This window comes from Danio rerio, chromosome 22, assembly GCF_052040795.2.
Source record: "Danio rerio strain M-AB ecotype USA chromosome 22, GRCz13ab, whole genome shotgun sequence".
NCBI classification, from domain to species: Eukaryota; Metazoa; Chordata; class Actinopteri; order Cypriniformes; family Danionidae; genus Danio; species Danio rerio.
This window is the reverse complement of record NC_141042.1, coordinates 4,970,022-4,995,913: the sequence shown is the minus strand read 5'-3', so window position 1 is coordinate 4,995,913 and position 25,892 is coordinate 4,970,022. Positions and strand designations below refer to the sequence as shown.

At 36.7% G+C, this 25,892-nt stretch overlaps 1 protein-coding gene across 2 annotated transcripts in view; it reads left to right on the top strand.

The window, feature by feature from the left end:
• The window catches only part of fbn3 (fibrillin 3), a 126,981-nt gene that overhangs the window by 23,004 nt on the left and 78,085 nt on the right, over window positions 1-25,892 (top strand). For both annotated transcript variants that reach the window (XM_087303197.1, NM_001135790.1), the window contains 4 exons: window positions 8,564-8,646; window positions 10,439-10,537; window positions 18,499-18,594; window positions 22,050-22,145. In XM_087303197.1, the coding sequence (XP_087159323.1) occupies window positions 8,564-8,646; window positions 10,439-10,537; window positions 18,499-18,594; window positions 22,050-22,145 (374 nt within the window). The remainder of the gene's footprint in view (window positions 1-8,563; window positions 8,647-10,438; window positions 10,538-18,498; window positions 18,595-22,049; window positions 22,146-25,892) is intronic.

Here is a 25,892-nt window from a genome sequence, read left to right as displayed (position 1 = left end):
TGAAAAACAAAAGATGGGGAGAAGCCGAATTCTGCCGCTGTTTTCTATAATAATTTAGTGTACAGTTTACGAGCTAATCGCAAAAGTTTTAGGGGGGCTGAGTAGAAATATAGGGGGGCTACAGCCCTAAAATAGGCCTAGCAACGCCCATGTATTAAATTACAGCGTATTTGTATTGAGGCAAAAAGCATCTCGGGAGTAATAACCGAGGCCTTGTTTTGCATTTGGTGTATAACAAAAGTCCATGCTGCTTTATATTAAATATAAACCACATTTCCCATAATGCACGTTTGTTTTGACGGCAGTGTTTCCACACATATTCAAATAAGTGGGATTTGAAAAAGTCCAATCTTTCACTCATTAGTAGCTCAATTTGTTTTGTTGTTCCATAGTCCTGCTTTTCTCAAACGTGATAACATTTTGGAGAAAGACAATGACTTGTGTCTGGTGATTTTCGAGAGTGGCGGAGCCAGAGGGGGTGTCCGGGGTGGCATCCGATTGGCCACCTCAAAATTCAATAAAAAAAAAAAATTGAATAGTGCAGTCACACATCAAGTGTTGTCTAGTATTATAGTTTGAATTTAATTTGAAATGACTGTAAAATATTTAGTAATATTTTCCGTAAACATTTTTAATCTTTTTTACTGTGTATTGAAAGCTACTGTATATTTCTGTCTGCTCGCATCCCGTCTTTTTGTGCACCCTGGTGGCAGTTTCACAAACTGCTGTTATGCGTAAAAACATTTAAATAATCCCTTTGTCCCGCGGCGGTGAGACACGAGGCGGTAGTTGTCACTCTGAATTAATTATTCATTAATTTTCTTTTCAGTTTAGTCCTTTTATTAATCTGGGGTCGCCACAGCGGAATGAACCGCCAACTTATCCAGCAAGTTTTTACGCAGCGGATGCCCTTCCAGCCGCAACCCATCTCTGGGAAACATCCACACACACATTCACACACACACACACACACACACACTCATACACTTTGGACAATTTAGCCTACCCAATTCACCTGTACCGCATGTCTTTGGACTGTGGGGGAAACCGGAGCACCGGGAGGAAATCCACGCGAAGGCAGGGAGAACATGCAAACTCCACACAGAAACGCCAACTGAGCAGAGGTTCGAACCAGCGACCCAGCGAGCTGCTTGTTGTGAGGCGACAGCACTACCTACTGCGCCACTGTCTCGCCCCACTCTGAATTATGACTCACTGTATTTTATGTTTATGCAAATACATGTATTTATTTGCTACTTTAATGTGTTTTAATGAAACAAAGAGAAAATTATTTAAAAATATACAAGAGTGAAAGTTACAGTTATTACCGTCCCTATGAGGGTAGCCATAACGCTGCTGTGACTCTCAGTGGAAAAACAGTTTGACACCCTTGCTTTACACTCCGGGATCTTAATGATGTTAAAACAATTGCGCTGGACTGGAGTTAGCAGCACTTCTGGGGGCTGGGAGCAGATGCCTCTTAACTGACCTTTAACCTCTTTAGGTGTGGTAACCGGTGTGCTATCTTTGTCTGCGTCCTCTCCAAGATATCCCACAATCCTCAGTGAGAGCTCCTGCACATGAAAACCCCAAAAGTTAAGGTAACTCAAACCGTTTGAGGAAACCGATTGCTACAAACCAAGTTCAAAAGCTAATCCTAATGAGTACTGTGAACTTAACCCATTTGAGTAAACGAAGCAATTTGAGCAGAGTAAAACCCAATAAATGAAGAGAACTCAAACCAACTGAGTACTGTAAAACCCAATAAGGCAACTCAAACTGTTTGAGGAAACCGATTGCAACAAACCATTCGAGTTAAAAAAACCTAATCTATAGGAGTACTGTGAACTTGCTCTATTTAAGTTGAAGTATTGAGGAACTTAATTAAAGAGTTCAAAATTAAAATTAACTTTCCATCAATGTTGAGTTAACTACACTCATTTCATTGGTTAAAGTTGACTTTTGGGCTTTACAGTGTGTTAGCTTTTTTATGATCGCATCCAAAAGTGCCCAAAGCATCCCTATTTCCTATCTCCGTTTGGAATTCAGTATGTGAGGGTTTATTTTTTTCCAGGGCTCAAGAGTCGTAAAGTTGACCTGCTTTATCTGGAGATCTTCAGCTAAGAATTGCTTGCAAATCTTCTCCCCGAGGGCTTGTAGACCCTGTAAATGAAAAAAAAGGGATTTTACATTGTGCAGTGAAATGAATTGGTCCATCAAGCTGGAAGAAAAAGATAAAAATCACATGATCTTTTCAGGTATTTGCCTCGTAGCTAAGAACCTGACACCAATTTAGTTTTCTTGAGCTTGCTATTTTGTATTATCTGTAAATGTTTTTGATTCAGTAGTGGTAAACACACAGTAATGCAACTAATATATTTAGTAGTTTGCACATTGGGTTGCGTGTATATATATATATCTGAATTATTACCCCCTCTGCTTATTTTTTTTCCCCCCAATTACTGTTTAAAGGAGAGAAGATTTTTCAGGACATTTCTACACATAATAGTTTTAATAACGCATCTCTAATAACTGATTTATTTTATCTTTGCCATGATGACAGTAAATAATATTTGTTAAATAATATAAGTTTTGGTAAATTATCCCCAGAACAGAAAATACTTGTATCATCTGCGAATAAAATAAACTTAAACAACTGTGATATCTTACACATATCATTAATGTAAATTATAAACAATATTGGACCTAAAACTGATCCTTGTGGTATGCCATACTTTACATTTATATATGGTTGCCAATTTCTACGAACTGTTGCCTAAAAAAAAATATATATAAAAAACACACACATATATATATATATATATATATATATATATATATATATATATATATATATATATATATATATATATATATATATATTTTTTTTTTTTTTTTTAAATATATATATATATATAAAACGATTTTTTTTATTAATTTATTTTTTATTTATTTTATATATATATATATAACGATTTTTTTTATTAATTTATTTTATATTTATTTTATATATATATATATATATATATATATAACGATTTTTTAATTAATTTATTTTATATATATATATATATATATATATATATATATATATATATATATATAATAAATAAAAAATAAATTTATTAAAAAAATGCTGTCCTGGGAGAGAGCCCTGAGCTCAGAATATTCTCGAGCCTGGAGCTCCCTCCCATTTAAAGGGCGAGAAGGTAGTTTAAGCACAGGTAGGTCTCGAGAACTACCCTGCTTATGAACTTGCTGAGAATGTGCGAAAAGTTGTCTTAAGATGCTATTTTTGGAGTAGTCAATTAACTTAAGGCGTATGCCTTTGGACGGTGGGAGGAAACCGGGAAACTTGGGGGAAACCCACAAGAGCATGGGGAGAACATGCAAACTCCAAACAGAAACGGCGATTGGCCTGGTGAGGGGCTCAACCAGTGGCGTTCTTGCTGTGAGGCAACAGTGCTAACCACTGGGCTGCCATGCCGCCCTTTCAGAGAAGGGGAGGAGTAGGGGTGGAAGGGGGGATTTTTCAAGACGTAGATGACTGGAGTGGAAAACTCTTGTTATTTATAATGTGTCATTATTCATCTGTTTGATGCAATATACAGAGCTGATGCGGTACCAGCTGTGTTCAAGCATAAGCATGTGATCCTCTCGAAATTAGTTTATAAATAAACCACGCTCAGTCAAACAATTACTCAATAAAGATACAAATTTAATTATTTTTTAATGCCCAGTGCTATAAAATCTCTTTAAATGCTTTTAAAATACATGTAAATGATAACTCTTATAGTTAAACTTTGCTATGACTCTCATGTAAATCTCAAGTGTTGAGTTTATCAACTATAATCCCTCATTATTGGACATCCTGTGATGTGACTATTGCGGACACACACATTGCAATATCGATGCTGAAATGATTTATTGTGCAGCCCTAATGTTGACTTAAAGGGACAGTACAAATGAAATTTTCCTCATCATTTACTCCCAAGCAAGCATTGTTGTGTTTAAAAGACGTCTAATAGACATCTAATAGTCATTGTTGGAATATTTAACCAATTCCATGGTTGTCCAATAAAAAAAGGTCAGGAGAGGGTTTTCTTCAATGTCAAAAGTGTTAGTCATTTATTGCAGGGGTTCCCAAACTTTTCAGCCCATGACCCCCAAAATGACAATGCCAGTGACTTGCGACCCCCAATATCCTCTGAGGTGGTTATAAAAACAGAAACCTGGCATGCAATGGGGCACACACACCAATAGACCCAAGTCTATTCTTCAATAAATTTTTTTAAATGTATGTAAGTGCTGTAAATGTGCCAGAAAGTTTAACCTGGTGTTATAAAATCAATCTGCTGCATCTGACGCTATTGCTGTGTCTTTAATATAATGTAATTACCCGCAATCCAATAGTAATATAAGCTACTATAGTAACTATATAGTATATAGTAACTACAAATAAAAAAAAATCTCTTCAGTAGGTTATGGATAAAATATGGTCATTCTTATTGTTTAATAAAAATAAATAGATTTTTGGAAATCACCAGGCAACCCCCCTTCATTGTCCTGCATTGTCCTGTCCGACCCCCACTTTGAGAACCACTGATTTATTGGATACAAATTAAGTATTCAATAAAACAAATTCTGGTATCCTCAATGCAATGCAAGAATTACATTCAGGAGGTGTGCAACTACATGGACATTTCCTGACTCCTGCTTTTATACACAGCTGATATTAACAGGTGGAGTTTAGTGGAATTCATCACTTGTCTATCATTCTCCAGTCCTCCGGCAGCTGCACCCAAACATACTTCCTCTTTTTCTACGAATTCTTCTCCACAACATTAAAAGCATAAGACTTCTCAACTGCAAACATTCTGTGTTCAGTTTTAACCCATGTCTGCTTACAGGAGCTTTAATTTTTAATTTTAGACATTCAGGCCTTTGCATTTCTATCAGCTTCATCTACTTCTGCAAAAATGAAGATTGGGTAATATATCACCTTAATCAGTACAAATGTATAATGAAGAGACCAAAGTGACAAAAAAATAAATTAGTTTTCCTCAACATCATCTTGACTAAAACAAGGCTGAATTTGAGTTGCTAGTGAAAATCTGCAGCCCAAAACTAGACTAATCATCAAATATACAGGAATGAATGACTTCATGTGTAGTTTGTCTAATAGTGGACAATAGGGTATATGCCGAGCTAGTGTTTTTCCCATACTGATAAACTTCCGGTGACCTGTTATTGTGAACTTTTTTCCATTTTATACGGTTCCTTTTACAGCATCGATGTTGTAATCTCATTAAAATACATTCAGTTAAATAAACTTTGGCATTCATTTAGTTGCTCAAGCGTAAAACGAGACAAAAAGCCGTTTACTCGCACGCGCCCGTCAGAATCGGCAGGCTAGCGCAGAAGCTCCATTGAATATACTGGGGTAAAATAAATGCTCATATTATAAAGACATGGCAGGGGAAATGTAATTTAATGCAGTGCTTCTTGTACAATCTGAGACCCACTTTAAATCGGATATCACTCAGCCAGTGGAGATCGCTGATTTTAAAAGAAAACAGACCTTAAACCCGCCGATTTTTGCATTGGCATACAATTCGCCGGAAGCGCTTAACCCAGGTTACTGGCAAATAAAAAATCCTATTAGCATGCTTCGGCATATACCCCATTGATTGAAATATTAGATATAGCCCAAATTTAACCTTGTTTTAGCCAAGACTTCTGTGTTCAGATCTCTTTTAGACATTTAATAAATGCCGAATTGCAGGTTCACGCTCAAGTAATACTCAACTTTTATGAATTTCTTTCTTCATTTGAACACAAAAGAAGATATACTAAAGAATGTTGTAAACCTGCAGCCATTGACACTGTAAGGACAACAAAATACTATTGAAGTCAATGACTGCCACTTTCCAAAACTCTCCAAAATATCTTTCTTTGCGTTCAACAGAAGAATGAAACTCATGAAGGTTTAAAATAAATAAAGGAAGAGTAAAAGATGACAGAAAATTCAATCTTGGCTGAACTGAACAACATTGAATTTCAGAAAAGAAATATCGGTTGGCATCTAGGCCTAAACATTGCAGTTGTACATTTCAGACTTAATATTTCAGCCTCCAGTTGAGAAATAAGATTCTTTGGTTCCACGTTGCTGAAAATTCATCATCTTCTGGTCTAATTTCCGCTGCGGCTTTTGTTTTCAACAGGCCACCTCCCAGACCCCCAAACTTTTCACTTCCATTTGTTTTCTTTACCTCCCACCAATCTTGCCCTTTTCCCAGCATTTTCCATTTGCATGTTCCAACATCTACTCTTTCTATTCCTCCACATCTCTTGGTTTAGTTTTTGCTGTTAGCAGTTGTGTCGTCTGGCGATGCCTTTAGAAATCCATCAAAAGATTCAAACTACAGCTGTTCGTCCTCAGGTGACTGACATCGGTAAACATCTTGAGGAAAGGAATTTATGTGTGTGTGTGTGTGTGCAGAAAGACAGATGTACCTTGTGGCTTTTTTAAAGGTCCATTTACAGCAGGCTTAACTTGGTGCTGATAGAAATAAAACCGTTTTCGCATTGAGGCTCCAGGTTTGACGGAGATCCTGAGGGTGTTTGAAACAAAACCGCTAAAACAGCACTTTGCCTTTAAGCTGTCATTTGCAAGTACCAGGTCATCCTGGATCAAGTCCTATATACATTAAACAGTGATCCCCGAAACTAGTGCAGGGTTTGAACCAGCATTTAACACACCCTACAGGACTCCTTGATTCCGCAATTGCTGAATTTAACTTGAAATCAATCAGTCAGGCTTTATTCAATTCCCGAAGGCAATTTGGTCGCAGCATACAAGCATGTCTCACATAAACACAATACTAATCTACCCTAAATTTAAAAACGTAACAGCTTGAGGGGATAAATGAAAGTTTGAACCAATTTGTTTTACTAAATAGGAGTTCTACACCAGAAGGGAGAAGATAAAAATCGTGGTGAACACGATGGGAATCGTCTGAGAAAATACTCTGAGCTTTGCTCAAAACTTGTCTATGGTATAACTGAGCCATAGTCGTCTGTTTTCTCCCCGCTATTTTTCCATCTAGGTTAAAAAAATTTTCTTATTTAATTAAAATATTTATCACACTGAGAGAATTGAACCAACAAAACGAAGCAAATCAAAAGTGGCAAAATCTGTTAGAGCTTGCATTTGTTTTAATTTCCACAGATCAACGGCATATTTTGGTCAGGACACTGTTCAAATTCCCGCCATGCCACAAAGCGCCATCTGCCTAGTTTTGCATTAAATTACATTTCGAACTGCCAAAACAAGTTCAAAAATAACTTTTATCCTTAGAAATGTCTTGTACTTCTTTTTTTAAATTTCTTTTGAAGTACACCGGAGCCTTAAGCATAGCCTTTTCTCCGTCTCATGCATACACAGACAAGCGTGCTCGTACACAAACATAAAGCCTGATTTATACTTCTGCATCAAGCGCACACAAATGGTTCGGCGCATCCTACACGCGGTCGCATAGCCCTCGCTTTGTCTGATATGCACCTCTCAAAAAACAACGCGGAGCGCAAGCTCTGTGATTGGTCAGTTTGGTAGCGGCGACAAGCGTGGACAGTGTTGCGAAACGCGAGCACGATGGAGTGAGTGTTTACAAGTGTCGAGTCCTGTGAAGAAGCTCCAGATAGAAACTTTTGTGTTTACCGTATGATGAAAGTTGCTGCACGTTGGCCGGTTCTCGCCTCTGAATGAGCGAGTTTTAGCTACTTGTAGCGTTCAGGAAAAACAAAACACCCGCAACGAAACTTGACACAGAAGAACAAAAACCATACTGCCAGCTAGTGTTTCAGAAATGTTATTGCAGAGCAACACAAACAGCATGCAAAAGTAAAAATCCAAGACTACGCACAAGGCAGGTACCATGGGTCACGTCAATATAAATCAGCATTAAGCGTGCATCAATGTGTTAAATAGTCATCAAACAATACAAACAGTGTTTACAAAGATCAATGTTCCTGGAGGTTTTTAATGAATTAAGACATGTACATTTTTTACAGAATAATAAAAGAAATGACATAATTCACAAAATTTGTTTTTGCAAAAACTACAACAAAACTATTCGCTAAAAATAAGCCATAAAAATCGTATTTTTTTCTTTTACGATATCTTCGTGGTACTGCTTTTAGCAGGAAAACAGTAAGCTTTGGGCTTGGTCCTGTCATTATTCACACATTTCATGGGTAACACTTCTCTGGACTAACTCTTGGTGAGAATGCTGCTAAAAAAACTGAATTGGAGAACATAAGAGTCGCTTTAGTAAATATTTCTGCCTCGGGAAGTTTAGTTATGGTCCTACTCAAAACAAACTCTATCCATGTTGTTCCCCGGGAAAGTCCGTTGGGGCCATTGTATGTGTCGAGCTGTATTTATTGCACAGGGTCGTAAGGTCTTTGACACTGTACATATTTCATTCTGCTGCATGTTTCTGAGAAATTCTCATGATTAATATTTGGGTTCTATTAAATGGGCTTGTTTCCATTGTTTCAGGCCCAACGTATGCGGTTCCCGCTTCCACTCCTATTGTTGTCCAGGATGGAAAACGCTTCCTGGAGGGAACCAGTGTATAGTTCGTAAGTATCCCCTGTACGTGTTTTTAAAGTTGCATGATACCATAAAACATGAAGCAACTTCCATTACACTTAAACCATAGTTAGCATTTATCCTTAAGCTAATTGTCATTAAGTGTCTTGCTCCAGGGTACAGCGTTAGCAGAGGAAATAAAAACTCAACCCAGTAAATCGCAAATTCTGGAGTTTGATCGCTTTAACCACAACACAAGGTTGACATGGCTTTGCCAAGTAAGACATGTTGGGCTCTATCATACACCCGGCGCAATGTGGCGCAAGACGCGGCGCAATAGTCTTTTGGTAGTTTCAGCTTGGCGCAAGAGTCGTTTTGAGGCGTTGCGCTACGCTGTTTAAATAGCAAATGCATTAGCGCTCATATGTGCGCCCATAGGCGTTCTGGTCTAAAAAGGAAGGCGTTCTGAGGCGCACTTTTGGGAAACTATAATAGATTTTTCATTAGACCAAAACAAACCCGGTCTAAACTCCAGCGCAGAGTTGCGCCTCGCTTACGCACTGCTTAATATGCACAAGAGAGCAATAGGCAAATATCTTTACATATGAAAAAATGTAAATATTAAGGATATATATAGGGTATAATAAGAATAGATAAAGGATATAAATATAAAGGATTAAAATATTACAAAACATTATTTTCTAGCCTACATAAATATGAAAAATCACTGCTTTTATGTCTTCTTCATCTCGGGAGGCTTTTTCAGTTCATTCATAACAATTTGCTTTTGTATAATGTTATTATTATTAGCAGTATTATTTATTATATCCATATTTATATTTGTTTTATTAAAAACAAGCTTAGATTTGCCCACCTGTCAGGTTTTAGACCATACTGGGCACAGCATGTGTTTTAGGATATAACTCAGGTTTTTGAGCACACTTCATTATTATTGTTCATTTATTCGTTTGCTGGAAATTAGAACTGAATTTAGAAATAGTTTTGAAACGAATATTTGCGCTTAACAAACAAAAGTATTTATTTATAGAGTAATTGATGTCTGTGCGTAAAGGTTTCCCTATCCAAGAGCGAAAGGGAAAGTGATCCATAATCCCTCATTCTCACGCAGTAGATGCTCTGTTTAACAGTTTTCTGTTAGAAAAAAAAACTGTCAACTGTTAACTGTTTGCTAGTGAAATGCTCATTTTTTCCACTTAGACTTACTTTGCGTCCTGTAAATAGCGAATGCGCTCTTGGCGCGACGCAGCTGGCTCTTAAAGGGAATGGGAGATGAGACTCTAATTAGTTTATTCTCAAAACACACCTATAACTCATTAAGAAAATAAACTCAACCCTTTTAGCCCATGCGCCTTGGCGCAAAGCGCATTTTCCCATCTGTAAATTAGCAAATTGCGTTCTGACACACCCTGGAAGCGTTTGCGCCCTGCGTTTTGCGCTCTGCGCATGGACCGTCAAAATAGAGCCCCTTGTGTTGATCTTGGACCAACATTCCTGTCCAAAAATCTGTACCGTACTCCTAAACATAATCCTGACCCCATCCATACCTTACCCCTAAAATCAGAGAAAAACAATGGTGGATAAGAACTTGGCATTAACTGTAAATATGTCCCTCAGATCTGATTGGTTTATTGGAATGTGACCTTTGGTAATGTCATAGTAACCCGTTACCACAATACAACCCAAAGAGATAAAGGCTTAAGAAGGAAACACCCAGTGCATACTATGTTTGTCATTGAAAAAAAATTGCAACAAGTAACTTTTCATCTACCTGTTTGGCTTTGCAAGACACTTCCTGACTCCTGAACATCTCTGTCTCTCCAGCAATCTGTAGAAACTCCTGTGGTGATGGCTTTTGCTCGAGGCCCAACATGTGTACCTGTTCGAGTGGTCATCTTGCCCCTAGCTGTGGTGCGGCTGCTGGTAAGTTTGATCATTTCTGTTGTATTTTTTGGAAAGATTGCACAATAGCAGAACAGTGCCCACTGGGGAGGTGGGGCTAATGATAGTATGGTCTCAACTGATTGGTCAAATTTGGTTTAAATGATTGGTCAAAGCCACCCATGCATGCAACATTTGCAAGCGACATGTTTGCAATACATTAATCTATTGAAACCCCTCTGTGATAATATTATTGTATATACTATTATCACAATTATGATCATGTTTAATATATTATCAAATTTTAATATATTAATTCATATTAATGTCAAAAATGTCTTAATTTTTGGTCATTTTGTTCCATTTATCTAAGAAAAGGAGGAACTGGTACCAGAATCGCTTCTAGCAGTGCTGGCGCATGTGTGCTAACCGCTAGGGCAAAGCTCTGACTTTAGATGTGTTTATATAATAATTCTCCCAACCCTGCTTGCTTCCTTTGTGGTTCAAGGGCTTGTCATAGATTTTTAACTTGTGTCCTTGACATTTACAGCGATTTATTAGGTTAAGAGTTGAAACTGAGCAGAGATACAGCTGAATGGAAATGTATAGTGTTTTTCGATTTGAATCATTTGCTAACGTCAAGCTAGGAGTGTTTTTCTTGAAGTATGCTAAATCCGAGACTCTGGCGAAACCCGGCACCGAGGGTTTTTCATGACGTGACTGATTTTGTTTAGATGGCACTGGGGAAAGTAATGACTGCTAGTAATTCCTGGATGAGGTGTTTAGCATTAGCGCAGGTTTCTCTTACTGCACTTGCTCTCTCTGCCAGCGGCGTCCAGCCATTTCTCAGCGGATGCCCGGAATATGTGGTCACATACAAATAAACCCAAACGCACCAAAACCATAGGGTTCGGTCTCGTAAGCTGCAAAACCAGAGTCAATTTATTCGCCAATGAGAAATTGACCGTCTAATTTGGCTGCCGGTCCACCCTGCCTGTTTGAAAGCGAATGCTAAACACACTTGTACTCTGTTTTGGCAGTCTTATGGGATTTGCACGATTGCTAGTGCTGTCATTACGCCCACTCGACCGCGTAGTGTCTGCAGTGGTTGGGAGAGGCCGCATTTATGAGTCAACTATGAATCTGCAATTACTCCATAAATAACAAACCGCCGCACGGATGTTAGCTGTAGCCATTAGCGTCCAAAACACTGCAGCTGTGCTCAGGGTAATGCTAACCTCTTTCTCCTTGTCATTAGTGATTAGCAGCTCAACTTTAGTTGCTGGTTGAGTCAACAGTGTTATTTAAGCGTTGTTATTATACTCTTATAGTATTTATTAGTGGAGTTTATTAGTAGTTGAAGTTTTGTAGAAGGGACAAGTCAAACTTGGCCATGATTTTTTACTTAAAATTAAAATTATTTATATACAGTCAAGCGTTAAATTATTCAAACCCCTCGCAAATTCTGACTTAAAGTTACTTTTATTCAAAGAGCCAGTGTTAAAAATGACGCAAAAGATGGTGCATGAGAGGCATCACTGCCCTACTGAAAAAAACAGCTTAAACCAGCCTAGGCTGGTTGGCTGGTTTTAGCTGGTCGACCAGGCTGGTTTTAGAGGGGTTTTGGCCATTTCCAGGCTGGTTTCCAACCATTTCCAGCCTGGTATAAGCTGGTCAGGCTGGGAGATGACCAGCTAAAACCAGCTTGACCAGCCTAGCCAGGCTGGGAGCCCAGCCAAAACCAGCTATGTCCAGCTTAAACCAGGCTGGTCAAGCTGGTTTTAGCTGGATTTAGCTGGTCATTTTTTAGCCTGACCAGCTAAGACCAGGCTGGAAATGGCTGGAAACCAGACTAGAAATGGCCAAAACCCCTCTAAAACCAGCCTGGTTGACCAGCTAAAACCAGCCAAGGCTGGTTTAAGCTGGATTTTTCAGCAGGGTGTAGAAAAAGTCTATATTTTTCAGCTTTTATTTTGATTCGAACAAGACTAAGTCAGAATTTGGTAGAGGTGTGAATAATTTTGTTCCTGACTGTTTAGTTTGATACGCATTTATATATTGATATGTGTATTTGAGAAGAAAATAAGTCAGTCACACTTTATTTAAAGGTGTCCTTTGTTATAAAGTGTGTACCTTTTTCTTAGTGGTGGCGGTGCTTTCTATAAACCCAAATCCATATGCCGTATGTTGAATTTTTATGCAACCAGCTGATTGTACAGTAGCCATTACTCAATCAATTATAATCACAATAGTAGCTACTTAAAACATGTAGCAAAATAAAGTGTTACCAACATCAGGGCTGCAAAGTATATCGAAAAAGTACTGTTATAATGATAATAGTATATTTACAATATATTTAAATAAATATCAAAATATAAATCTTATTTTTTAAATTGGTGATATAATTGTGTTTTGCAAATTAGTTATTTCATACGGAATATCATTATTGATAGTGTTAACACTAATGTTATTGATACCGTTAAAACTATCGATATTAATATCGTTAACACTATCATTATCGATATTGTTAACATTATTGTTATCAGATATCATTATAGGTACAGTATTAACACTATCGTTGTCAATATCATTAACACTATCCTTATCTGATAATATCATTAACACTATTGTTATCAGATATCGTTATTTATATCATTAACACTTTCGTTATAAATATCGCTAACACTATCGTTAGATATCATAATCAATATCATTAACAACATTGTTATCGTTATAGTTAACACTATCGTTATCGATACCATTAACACAATCGTTATTGGATATCGTTATTGATATCATTACCACTATCGTTATTCAATATCGTTAACACTAGCATTATCAATATCGTTAACACAATCATTATCGGTATCATTAACATTATTGTTATTGGATATCATTATAGATATTAACACCATCATTATCAATATCATTAACATTATCGGATATTGTTATCGATATAATTAACACAATGGTTATCGATATTGTTAACACTATTGTTATAAATATCATTAACACAGTCATTATTGAAATCTATCGTTATCGGATATCATTATTGATATCATTAACACTTTCATTATCAATATCATTAACACAACTGAAATCGTTATCATTAACACCATTGTTATCGATATCGTTAACACTATCATTATCAATACCATTAACACAATCGTTATTGGAAATCGTTATTGATATCATTAACACTATCGTTATCTAATACCGTAAACACTACCATTGTTGATATCGTTAACACTTTCATTATTAGTATTGTTAGCACTATCGTTATCAATATCGTTAACACTATCATTATTGATATTATTAACACTATTGTTATCAGATATCATTAGAGATATTAACACTATCTTTATCAATATCATTAACACTATCCTTATCAGATATCAATAACACTATCGTTATCAGATATCGTTATTGGTATCATTAACACTTTCGTTAATAATATTGCCAACACTATCGTTATCGTTATCAATATCATAACACATTATCATTAGCAAATATTGTTATCGATATTGTTATCGTCAACACCATTGTTATCGATATCATTAACACTATCATTATCAATGTTGTTAACACTATCGTTATAATTATCCCTATCAATACCGAAATCAATAACGCTGTCATTATTGATTTTGTTATCGCTATCAATATCAACACTCAGCAACGATATCGCATCTTTTCCCAGTATCGTTCAGCCGAAACCAGAATGAAACTGAAAAAAATATTAAAATAAAAAAAATAACATTTTAAATTGCGCGGACGTTTCTAAGTGACGACATCAACAAACAATCAAACACGAGAGACTTTTCATCGCTAGTGTTTGTTTTCCTCTGAAACGACGTGTTCATGTTCACGGTGAACTGGACGTTGACATGCCGTGGAGAACCAGACGTCCATAAAGAGTCTCTGCTGCTCATGTTTCCTGCTGTCAGTGCAGCTTGTAAAGGCCTGACAGATGTGACGGCTGCAGACAGAGGTGCATTGTGGGCCGCGAAGCCTCGGGGAGCCCCGATTACCTCGTGTTTGCTAAAGCACGTGCAGCTCGCTAACCACGGGTCACCTATACAGACGTCCGCGGGTCCAGCCAATGAGGTCATTTCCTGTGCTGCAGGAAAACATGCCAAAAACCGCGCACACACACTCAAACGTTTACACACCCTCCGAAAAAACAGACTGATCTCCATCCAACAGCATCTTCAATGAAGTCTGAGAAAAATGGGCATTTTTATAAGACACATGTGGCATGTTTTTATTTTAAATGTTGCTGAAGTTTTGGACATTTGTTTTTTCTCATAAATTTTGCAGTGTTATGTCCATATATGGTGTTTTTCAATTTTCTTTTCATTTTTGACGTTTTTTGAGCATTTTTTATTGTTTTTTTTTGTGGTAAAATATTAGTTCATTAGTTGATGTCTTTACTAAGATGATAAAAAAGTATGAACAATATAATTATTATAGTATTTATTTACCTTTGTTAATGGAAAAAAGTCGTTTATTGTTTTTTTATATTTAATATATTTGTTTTATGTTTATAAATATATGTTTATAGTTATTTTGCTTTCAGTTTAAAAAAATATATATAGTTTTAAATAAAGTATTTATTTGCTTTTGTCATTTTTCGCTTTATATAATATTGTCTAAATCAGTTTTCATATTACACTTTTGTCAGTTTTATTCGCTTTTAAAGTTGTTTAGTCTGATTTTTGTTTATCATGTAAGTTTAGTAAATTTTGCAAGATAGTTATTTCATAAGGAATATCGTTATTGATATTGTTAACACTGTTGTTTATGGATACTGTTAATACTATCGTTATTATAAACACTATCGTTAGTACTGTTAACACTGTCATTATCGATACCCTTAACACTATCATTATCAATAAGGTTAACACTATAGATGCCAATACCGTTAACACTATTGTTATCAAAACCAATAACACTATTATCATTACCGGTAACACTATCGTTATTATTGCCACTATCATTATTAGTACTGTTAACACTATCGCTATTGATACCCTTAACACTATCGTTATCTTGACCGTTAACACTATCAATACCAATACCGTTAACGCTGTTGTTATCAGAACCAATAACAGTATTATTATCATTACCAGTAACACTATCATTATTATTAATACTATCGTTATTTGTACTATTAACACTATCGTTATTGATACCCATTACCGTTACTCATTACCGTTAACATTATAATTATCGATACCGTTAACACTACTGTTATCAAAACCATCAACACTATCGGTATTATTAACACTATTGTTATTAGTACTGTTAACAGTATCGTTATTAATACCCTTAACACTATCGTTATCATTACCGTTAACATTATAATTATCGATACCGTTAACACTACTGTTATCAAAACCATCAACACTATTGGTATTATTAACATTATCACTATTAGTACTGTTAACAGTATCGTTATTGATACCCTTAACACTATCGTTATCATTACCGTTAACATTATAATTATCGATACTGTTAACACTACTGTTATCAAAACCATCAACACTATCGGTATTATTAACATTATCGTTATTAGTACTGTTAACAGTATCGTTATTGATACCGTTAAGACAATTGTTATTGATATCGTTAACACTATCGTTTTTGATACACTCTCAAAAATAAGGGTACAAGAGCTGTCCCTGGGGAGGCACCTTTTCAAAAGGTACACATTTGTACTTAAAGGGTCCATATTGGTAACTCAAAAGTATATATTAGTAATATATTGTGTATAAAATATTGTGTTTACACACATATTTACATATAATTTGTATTGATTTGTATTAGATATAAATATTTAATTTAAAATATACAAAATAACATTTTCTCAATTATATATATTTTATTTTTTAAAAACAGTTGTTTTTTAAGTTACAAAAATGGGTTAATATTGGTTTTAGATTGCCGTTGACTGTGAATTGTTAATTAAAAATATTTTAACTTTTACCCTTTAATCTCTTAAAAGGGATTCGCTGATGTCAGGCGGAGATGAAAGCAATAATAGCTACATATTTACATATTTTCAGACTGCTAAGTAGTCCTAATGCCACTGTTTAGACAGAAGAGCAGCGTCTGGATGAGGAACATCAGCCTCTAACAAACGCCCATCAGATACCAACAATTGTGCTGAAATCATCTGAATCCAATTTTCATTCGCTGCATTTTTCATACACAGACTCTGTTCTGTCCTGAGTGATTGTGTCTGCAACCGGAGAACTGGCATTTCGGGAAAATGAATCTCCACAAAAAATGTCTGCTAGAAAATGAGGATGAAAATAAGCTTTTGTTGGCCTGGTTAAAATTGCTTTATTTCTACCAGGAATTCAGACTGGCAGATGCTGATATTGGAAACACCACAAATAAGAATATAAAATACTATAGTAATTACTACAGTGTGTTTTTTGAAGTAAAAGTATTATATTATGGCATTTATAACTATTAAAAAAAAATGAATACTACAATATTAATTACAGTGAACTAATAAACTGTAATAGATGCTGTAGTATACTTTAGTGTTTACTACGTTAAACTGTGGTGTATGATATACCCTATAATTGGATTGGGTGATTTGTTTACATTGCTATAGTTGTCGACTTGCCATAGCAATTGAAAAATCACTGCAACAGATAAGTTCAAGTACTTTAATATAGTATGGGTTAAAAACACTACACTATTTACTATGAATTTCTGTGGTATTTTTTCATGCAAGAGTTTGATATCATTAACACTATCATGTTGTTAACACTGTCGTTAGCGATATCGTTAACACTTTTGTTATCGGTACCGATAACACTATCGTTATTGAAATGGTTAGCATTATCATTATCGTTATTATTGTTATCTATTTTGTTAACACTATCGTTATTAATGTCATTAACATGATCGTTATCAATATTGTTAACACTATCGTCATCGGATACCGTTAATACTTTCTTTATTGATACCGTTAACACAATCGTTGTCGGATACTGTTAACACTATATTTATCGTTAACAATATCGTTATCTATATCGTTAACACTGTCTTAATCTGATATCATTAACAATATCGTATTACTACAGTTAACTATTGGTATCAATATCGTTAACACTATCAATATCGGATATCGTTAACACTATCGTTATCGATACCATCAACACTGTCGTTATCTGATATTGCTAACACTATAATTGTCTGATATTGTTAACACTATCATTATTAATATCGTTAACACTATATTTATCTGATACCGTTAACACTATATTTATCGATACTATTAATACTTTCATTATCTGATATCGATAACACTATCGTTAACTGATATCATTAACACTATTGTTATCGGATACCATTAACACTATTGTTATCAATACCATTAACAATGGGTTATCTGATTTTGTTAACACTTTCTTTACTGGATACCGTTAACACTATCATTATCGATACTGATAATACTGTCATTATCGATACCATTAACACTGTCGTTATCGATGCTGTTAACTCTGTCGTTATCTGAAATCATTAACACTATTGTTATCAAGGCGTTAACAGTGTCATTATCTGATATTGTTAACACTATCGTTATCGTTCACACTATCATTATCGGATACCGTTAACATTATCAGTATCGATACCGTTAACACTGTTGTTATCTGATATCGTTAACACTGTCGTTATAAATATCGTTAATACTATTATTATCTGATACCGTTAACACTTTCGTTATTGACATCGTTAACACTACCGTTATCAAATACCAATAACACTATAGTACGTTATGTATGCAGGAATAGGATTGCATACTGAAAGCATGGCTAAATCAAATGAATAGTAATTTAGACAAATATTCGAATAAAATGTGGATCAAATAGAGGTTTTGAATGCATCATCGTCATGCAAACATATGTTAGACCCAGGGATGGTGCATTATTACGTTTTTATTGTGTTTAATGTATTATAATGGCCTGTGTTGTATTTGTGTTCAGTCCAGTCCTGCAGCGTCAGATGTATGAATGGTGGGATGTGTAATGAAGACGCCTGCTCCTGTCAGAAGGGATACACAGGAACTCACTGCGGACAACGTAAGACTCATTTATAGCACTTTTGTTATGCATTTAATAATATATTTAAATTTATGGACCCACAAAACTAGTGCTGTCAAATGATGCATTTCAAAGTCAAAATAAAAGTTTGTATGTACTGCAGTGGGCGACCATGTGAGAGCTATAGCTGGCTATAATTTATTGGCACAGCCCTATATTTATATAGAAAATATGTATACCTAATGCAAATGATTTAATAATGACAATTTTAGTTTTGTAAATGTTTGTATTTTCTGTGTGTTTCTGTTTGTTCTGTATAATTATAAATCATTAAAATAAAGTTAACAAGTCATTTATAACTCGTTAACTAACAGCTTGTCTGTTATCTGTATCTGTTATCTATAAGGCAAAGTTATAAATAAGAAACAAACTATTAACTTTTATTTAACAAATCGTTTATAACACATTAACTAACCGTTTATCAATGGACTATAAACTAGTTATAACAAATAATTATTCGAAAGTGTTACCAAATAAAACCTCCCAACCGCATCAGAGAAGCCTGATAGAAAATGCTCATTTACAAGAAAAGAGGTCTGATGAATTTAAAGGGTTTTGCATCTGAACTCTTCATAAATTATATGAGAGACTTGCTTTGTTTACCAAATAAGTGGATTTAGATGGAATTGCATTGTAAACATGAAATAAAAGTTAAAAAGGTATTATTTTTCATTTCATATATTAAAGATCCCCTATTTTGCATTGAAAAAGGTCATATTTTAGTTTTAGGGGTCTTCAACAACAGGCTGATATGCGTGCAAGGTCAAAACACACTTTCATTGTCTTATAATATGCTTTTTTTCTGCATTTACCTAACAATCCCAGCGGCTCCCATATGAATCGTTCAGCGATTAATTTGTTCCTGAACCACTCCTTAGCGCGAAGCTGATCTGCGCTGATTGGACCGATGACCCAGTCTGTTGCGATTGGTCGTCAGCGTTCAGCACAAGACAGAGGGAAAAGTTAATTAATTAAATAGTTAGCTAGTTAATTAATCTAGACAGTGGCAAAAAAATTTAATTGGTAATTTAAATAATTTAATTTAAAATCGGTAAAGGAAGAAGCACGCAACGCATTTTTAACGTGGTTTTGGACGCGATATGTGAACAGCCCCATACAGATTTAACCTGAGAGATACAGTACAAGCACTGATCTATAATAGATAGGGGATTACAAGCCACGCTGAGCAATTACAAGTTACAACACAAAATTAAACACACATTTTGTAAACTACACAAAACGAGGCAACAATTTTAATGACACTTACATGTCATGATCTGGAGGAAGAAGAAGCTGGTTCGTATGAACTGTAAAAGTTACTGACAAAGTCCCTGTCAAAGTCTGACAAAGTCCCATAGTCTCTGCTGCTCCTTCAATAGCAAAATCCCGGCGAATCCTGCGTTGCAATCCTAGGTTGTTGTATCAAAAATCAGAAAACTGACAGGAAGAAACACAGCACTAAGTCGGCTATAATGTGGTGTTGTTGTGAAAGTGAACTTTAGCCCTTTACTCCCCGCAGCCAGGGCTAGTGCGTCCATAGAGGTGACCTAGGCAGAATAGAGAGAGGGCGTCGGCGACATCTCCTCACTTTCGTCTGTGATAATACCGCCCACCGCCCCGGTTCTCGCTGTCGTACGCGCAATCACAACCCCGTCTCTCGTTTTCACTTTCAGTTTGAGGGCGGCATGATCATCTTTTGCCTAGAGCACCAGTTCAGTTTGCTCCGGCCCTGCCCGCACCCGAATCTCTGTCAGTGATAGTCATCTTCGCGTCATGATCAGTTCCGTGATCCCCCGCACCAATGCTAGTGTGTGGAGGGAAAGCACGTGCACATTTTAACAGAACTGTAAGTACATATTGGGAGATGTACCGTATCGACGTCGATGCGATCCAACATATCATGCGAACCCAACTCGATTCATTTATTCGAGTCAAATATTTTGCTTCAGAATCAATAGTTTTCAACATGCTGCACTTTTAGATTTAAACCTCAGCTGGGTGTTTTCCATGGAAGCTTATTTTCAAAAACCCATAATAGGGGCTTATTTACACTCTTGTGAACGGTTTTATATAGAACCAAAAATGGTTCTATCAAGCACTTCATATATGAAACCCCAAAACGGTTCTAAATAGAACCATTTTAAGGGTTCATTAAATAGAACCCCAATTGGTTCTTCGAATTCAGGTTAGATGGTTCTATTTAGAACCATTTAAGGGTTCTTTATTTAGGTAGCAGTGCAGCACTCGTGCCCGCACCGAGTCTGTGTAAGCGTGGCAGGCCAGAGTCACGGTGGCAGGCTAGATTGACCATCAGGCCACAGGGAAAGGTCCCGGTTCTCCCTATGGCCAGTCAGTCCCTGGATATTATTAAAACCTTTTAAAGCCAAACATATTTCAATAATCCATAGATGAAAGATCAGGTGTTATTTATAAAGGACACAAAAATGCTGGCTAAATATATATAAATATATAATATATATATAGTATATATATATATATATATATATATATATATATATGTATATACTTAAAGGTTTAATATTTCAAATACATTTAGCCAGCATTTTTGTGTCCTTTATAAATAACGTGTATATATATATATACTTAAAGGTTTATTGTCTGAATGATGAAGCTGTGGTGGACTTCTCCTTTCGAAAAATTCACTCTCGAGGCTCTTCGCCACCTGTCCACGACGATGATTATTAGTTTTAAATAAATTATTAAATCATAAAAACATGTTACTGCACAGTCTAAATAAATAAACTGGTTATTTTATTTATTTCATTAAATAATTTGTTAAAACTATTAAATATTAAGTATATATAAAATATAAGTTATATGCTAATGTGCAAACCTGAATGAAAAAAATCCCACCATACTGTACACTGATAAAGTTTTTGACCACAGCATTCATTTTATTAGGTTTTGACTCAAAAAGCTTTGTATATCTGTGTTAAAGCTTATAATTATTTTTCTTTACTAGATAATTATGTTATGAATTAAAAACTATATAACCATTTTAATCAAAAAGGTTCTTTGCACTCAAAGGGTTCTAAATGGAAGCATATTTTTTGGGTAAAAGGTTCTACTGGCCAAGTATAGAACCCCAAGGTTCTATATAGAACCTCTAGGAACCTTTTTTTTTTTTAGAGTGTAGGTTATGATACTCCCAAAATAATTCTGCATAAATCCGCAGATTTATTACAAAATTCTTCGCAGAAATAGCTAAAAATGTCTGCAGATTCTGTCTGGGCCTGCCTTCAGCTGAAGAAAACTACATGATTGGGTTATTTGTTTATATTACTATAGTCGTTGTGTTACCAATGCTACACTAAAATTACCTCAAAAATGAGATCACAAATTAAACAAATATCCCAAGCAAGCAATGTCTCAATGTCAAATTTCTAAAGTCTAATCTTGTGTAAATTTTTCAGCGGTGTGCGAGAGCGGATGTCAGAACGGCGGCCGCTGCATCGGACCCAACAGATGTGCCTGCGTTTACGGTTTCACCGGGCCGCAGTGCGAGAGAGGTGAGTTCATATTTACTCGATCCATAATTGTGTTGACGTCTGCGAGGATGTGCGGTTTGTTTACCGTCTCGGGGCTCCTTCAAGAATGCAGCGTGTCAGTGTGACCCAGAAACCCTCGCAAGGCTAATTTACAATTTCGGAGTTCACCGAAGCTAGTGTGAAATTAATGCTACAGTTTACATTGTGGCCACATCTCTCAGAGCAGGAACAATGAGGTAATCTGGGGCCGGGGAGGATAAAAAAAAGCATGGCTGCCCGAGACGTTTTATCAGAGGTGAAATCCCTGGCTGGAGTTATGAGAAAATGACAGACTGAAAGGAGCGTAAAGGCAGTTCCCATCAGGCCGTGTGAACTGTGGGAGAGAAGCGCCTCAGGCCCTCCAGACCGAATACCTTAGCACATTTTTTTTCGGCACCCCACCCTCGCGTGTCTGGATCTTTCTGCAGTCCCACCCCTTCACGAAGCCCCCTTGTGCAATCCTTCCCTTTGAAAGCCCAACGTGGGGAGGTGGAAAGGTTCGGGAGACATCTGGCAGTAGATAAAGCAGGGTGGAAATGACAAGGGAACGTTTCTGTGTGGAGCCGTAGACTTTCCTGACAAGAAAAAGGTCGTTTTTGGTGGTGGTGGTGGCCGAGGGGGGTTGTTCTGCAAGAAATGGAGACCCCAGCTGTGTATACACAGCCAGGCCTGAAGTAGTACAAACAATCTCTTCACACGGAGAGTGCCGTCTAGGCCCACCTCCCAATAGGTCCTTCATGGGTCGCCTGATTAGGGATGCGTTTACTAAACAACTGCGTACAATAAGGGTTAAAGGTGCTGCGTGTACACTTCTAAAGCTTACAAATACCATGACATGCTTGCAGGTATTTACGAAACATTCATGCTAGTTACTTAGGAATAGAGTCGGAATGGCTGTCTTTGGTTTTGGTCTCTATAACCAGCCCACTGCCAGTTTACACAATTATATTATAACACTTCGAGTTGCCTTAGTGGACAATGGTGTGTTTCATTATAGCTATGAAGGCTGTCTCCATCCAAAAATGTGACCTTCAGAGGACAGTAGCAGTCTCTGAAATGAGACGCAGATTCAAATACACAGAAATAGACGTGGTCGCAAGTAATACAAATATAACATGCGTAAACATTAGCTTTGTTAGCGTGTTAGTGTGGTCAATCTGGCATCCCGCATGTGCGTTAAGTCATTTGAGGGGGGCCAGGTGAAAAAACACTATACAATGAGTTTGGACTGCAATCCTACGTACTACACATTTAACATGATGGCTACTTAGAGCTGAAGCCATAGGGCCTACACAAAAATGAGGCACTTAATTGGCTGAAAAATTCGTTCGCACCATTTCTTCAGGAAAATGTATAGATAATGTGAAGTATTTGGTTCAGCTCGCTGGTGTTCAAAACAGTGACGGCACTATACCGGGGCTGTGGGTGACTGTTGCCCAATCAGAATTTTAAACAGCCCCGTATTAGCACCCAATAGACTGATTTCACGCGGCCGCCATTTTCAAAAGTGAAATCGAGGCTGCGGTGGAAAGAAACCCGGAAGTATCATTGGGAGTTACATCGTTAGTGTAACTGGCTATATAGCTTATCAGCGAAGAGAAAGTGACACAAATTTATAATTTCTCCTCCTTCCGGGTGACCCGTAGGTCCGTTCTGAATGAATAGTGAATGTAATAAGGGATATTAGAGCTCATTTTCAGCTAAGTTAAGGAAGATGGCACTAGATAGCTAACGTTTTCTTTTCCAAACACACGTTTTAGATGCCATTTATCAAACTAGAGTTAATAAACTGATTCTTTCACTTTATTGGACTTGTTACGATACTGAATTAAAAGAAAAAACGGCAATTTCACGCTAACATTTAAGGCACTGTTGATGGCTTTCTTAAAACAGCGCTGATTTGCCATTGTGTTCACGTGTTCAACAGAAATGATTGTGATTGGTCGAGAAGGTCATCAGTTCACCCACCGCAGTTTACTGAACACAAACACAGACAGACGAGTGATCTGCTTGATGACTCGACTGATCTTGACGGCTGCTTCGCGCTCCAGTCCGTGTATCTGTGCTTGCACTGGGTGAAGATCGGTAAACTGAGTCCAAACCAAACACAGATACACGGAGACTGAAGCGCGAAGCCGTGAAGATCAGTCGAGTCATCCGTACTCAGCAGCGCTTCCATGTTAGCAGGAAATAGCCGGGTTTAAAACTTCAGTAAGGGGACAAAACTATTAACTGTTACAGACAACACATAGGGTGTGCTGCAGAGGACTGCAGTGTTATCACTCACCAGGTTACATAGACTGAAGCAGGAAAGCGTCCTCACGGTGTTTAACTAGTGCCATGAACTGAAGCCCAGGAGGACACTTAAGCGCATCACTGAGATTGTGATCTTGTTTGATGCTAAATTGCTTTTAATTGTTTAAAATAAACTTACTGAATGATATTGAAGTAATGTTTACACCAATTCTGCATTTTAAAAAATCGCAGCAACAGCTGGAGGTTTGTAGTACACAGTATGTTCCTGGAATGTTTACAGTGCTGGACCTATACTTTCGGGTTTCTTCCCACCGCAGCCTCGCTTTGGTTCTTTAAAATGGCGGCCGCGTGAGTGAAGAAACTTTTCAGATATTGTGAAGTATTTGGTTCAGTTCCCTGGTTTTTTTTTTTTTTTTTGGTTCAGTTCCCTGGTATTTAAACAGTGACTGCACTATACCGGGGCTATGGGTCACTGTTGCCCATTCAGATTTTTAAATAGCCCTGTATTAGCACCCAATAGAGTGAAGAACCTTTTTTTTTTCCTCAGGACAGTTTTATATTTTAGCTCCACCACAAAAATTAAGCTCATCATTGAACGAAAATGACCAATCAAACACTATTGATTGCTTATATCTTAATGAGTTTAATTGTTATTTGGTTACATTTATAATATTGAAATTAAGTGCTATTTTCGATGTTATAGAACCCAATGGTCTTTAAGTAATATAAATGTAATAAAGACAGGTGTCCGTAGTGAAATTTTTACTGCAAATAAACACAAGAATGCCACAAATAGTAAAAAAAAAGCCTCAGTGAAGTCAAGCCTCAGAATTTAGGAAAAAAATGTGAAATCCTGGAGGGACTGAGTAAATCCTGGAGACAGACTCTTTATTTAGCCTGTCCCAGTCAAGCCTGTTTATCATCACGCGACTGCATTTCACACACTTGATGAACTTCCAAATAATGATGCAGCTTCAGTGAAAAAAAAGGCCCGATGTCAGTCTCACTCTCCAGTTCTTACAAAAAAACAACACAACCGTCTTCCAAGAAAGAGGTGGTAACAAAGAAACTGGATCCTGAAGAGACACAATAGTTGGCTGGCGTTTTTGGAAAGTCTCTGAAAGATCGTCTGCAGGACATAACGCAACCTCAGCTGTGAGCCGGGCACGGTTTAAAGAGGGAGTTATGCAGTGTGAACGGCTTTCCATTTAGCCACGTGTGTCCTGCGTTATCACTTACCAGGGACCACACTGAAGAAAACTATGTGTAGTAGTATTCATTTAATAGGTCAAGGATGACTTTGTCAAGGCTGCATCAGTTTTGTTTGATGTGCTGTGTGCCAATTCTTACATTACGTCCTAAAAGTGTCAAATTTCTTGGTAAATAAAAGGTACACACTTTAAATGAGTATGCAAGCTTTGGGACAAACTACTTTCTCATATATAGATCATTATGTTGCTTAGTTACGTCCCC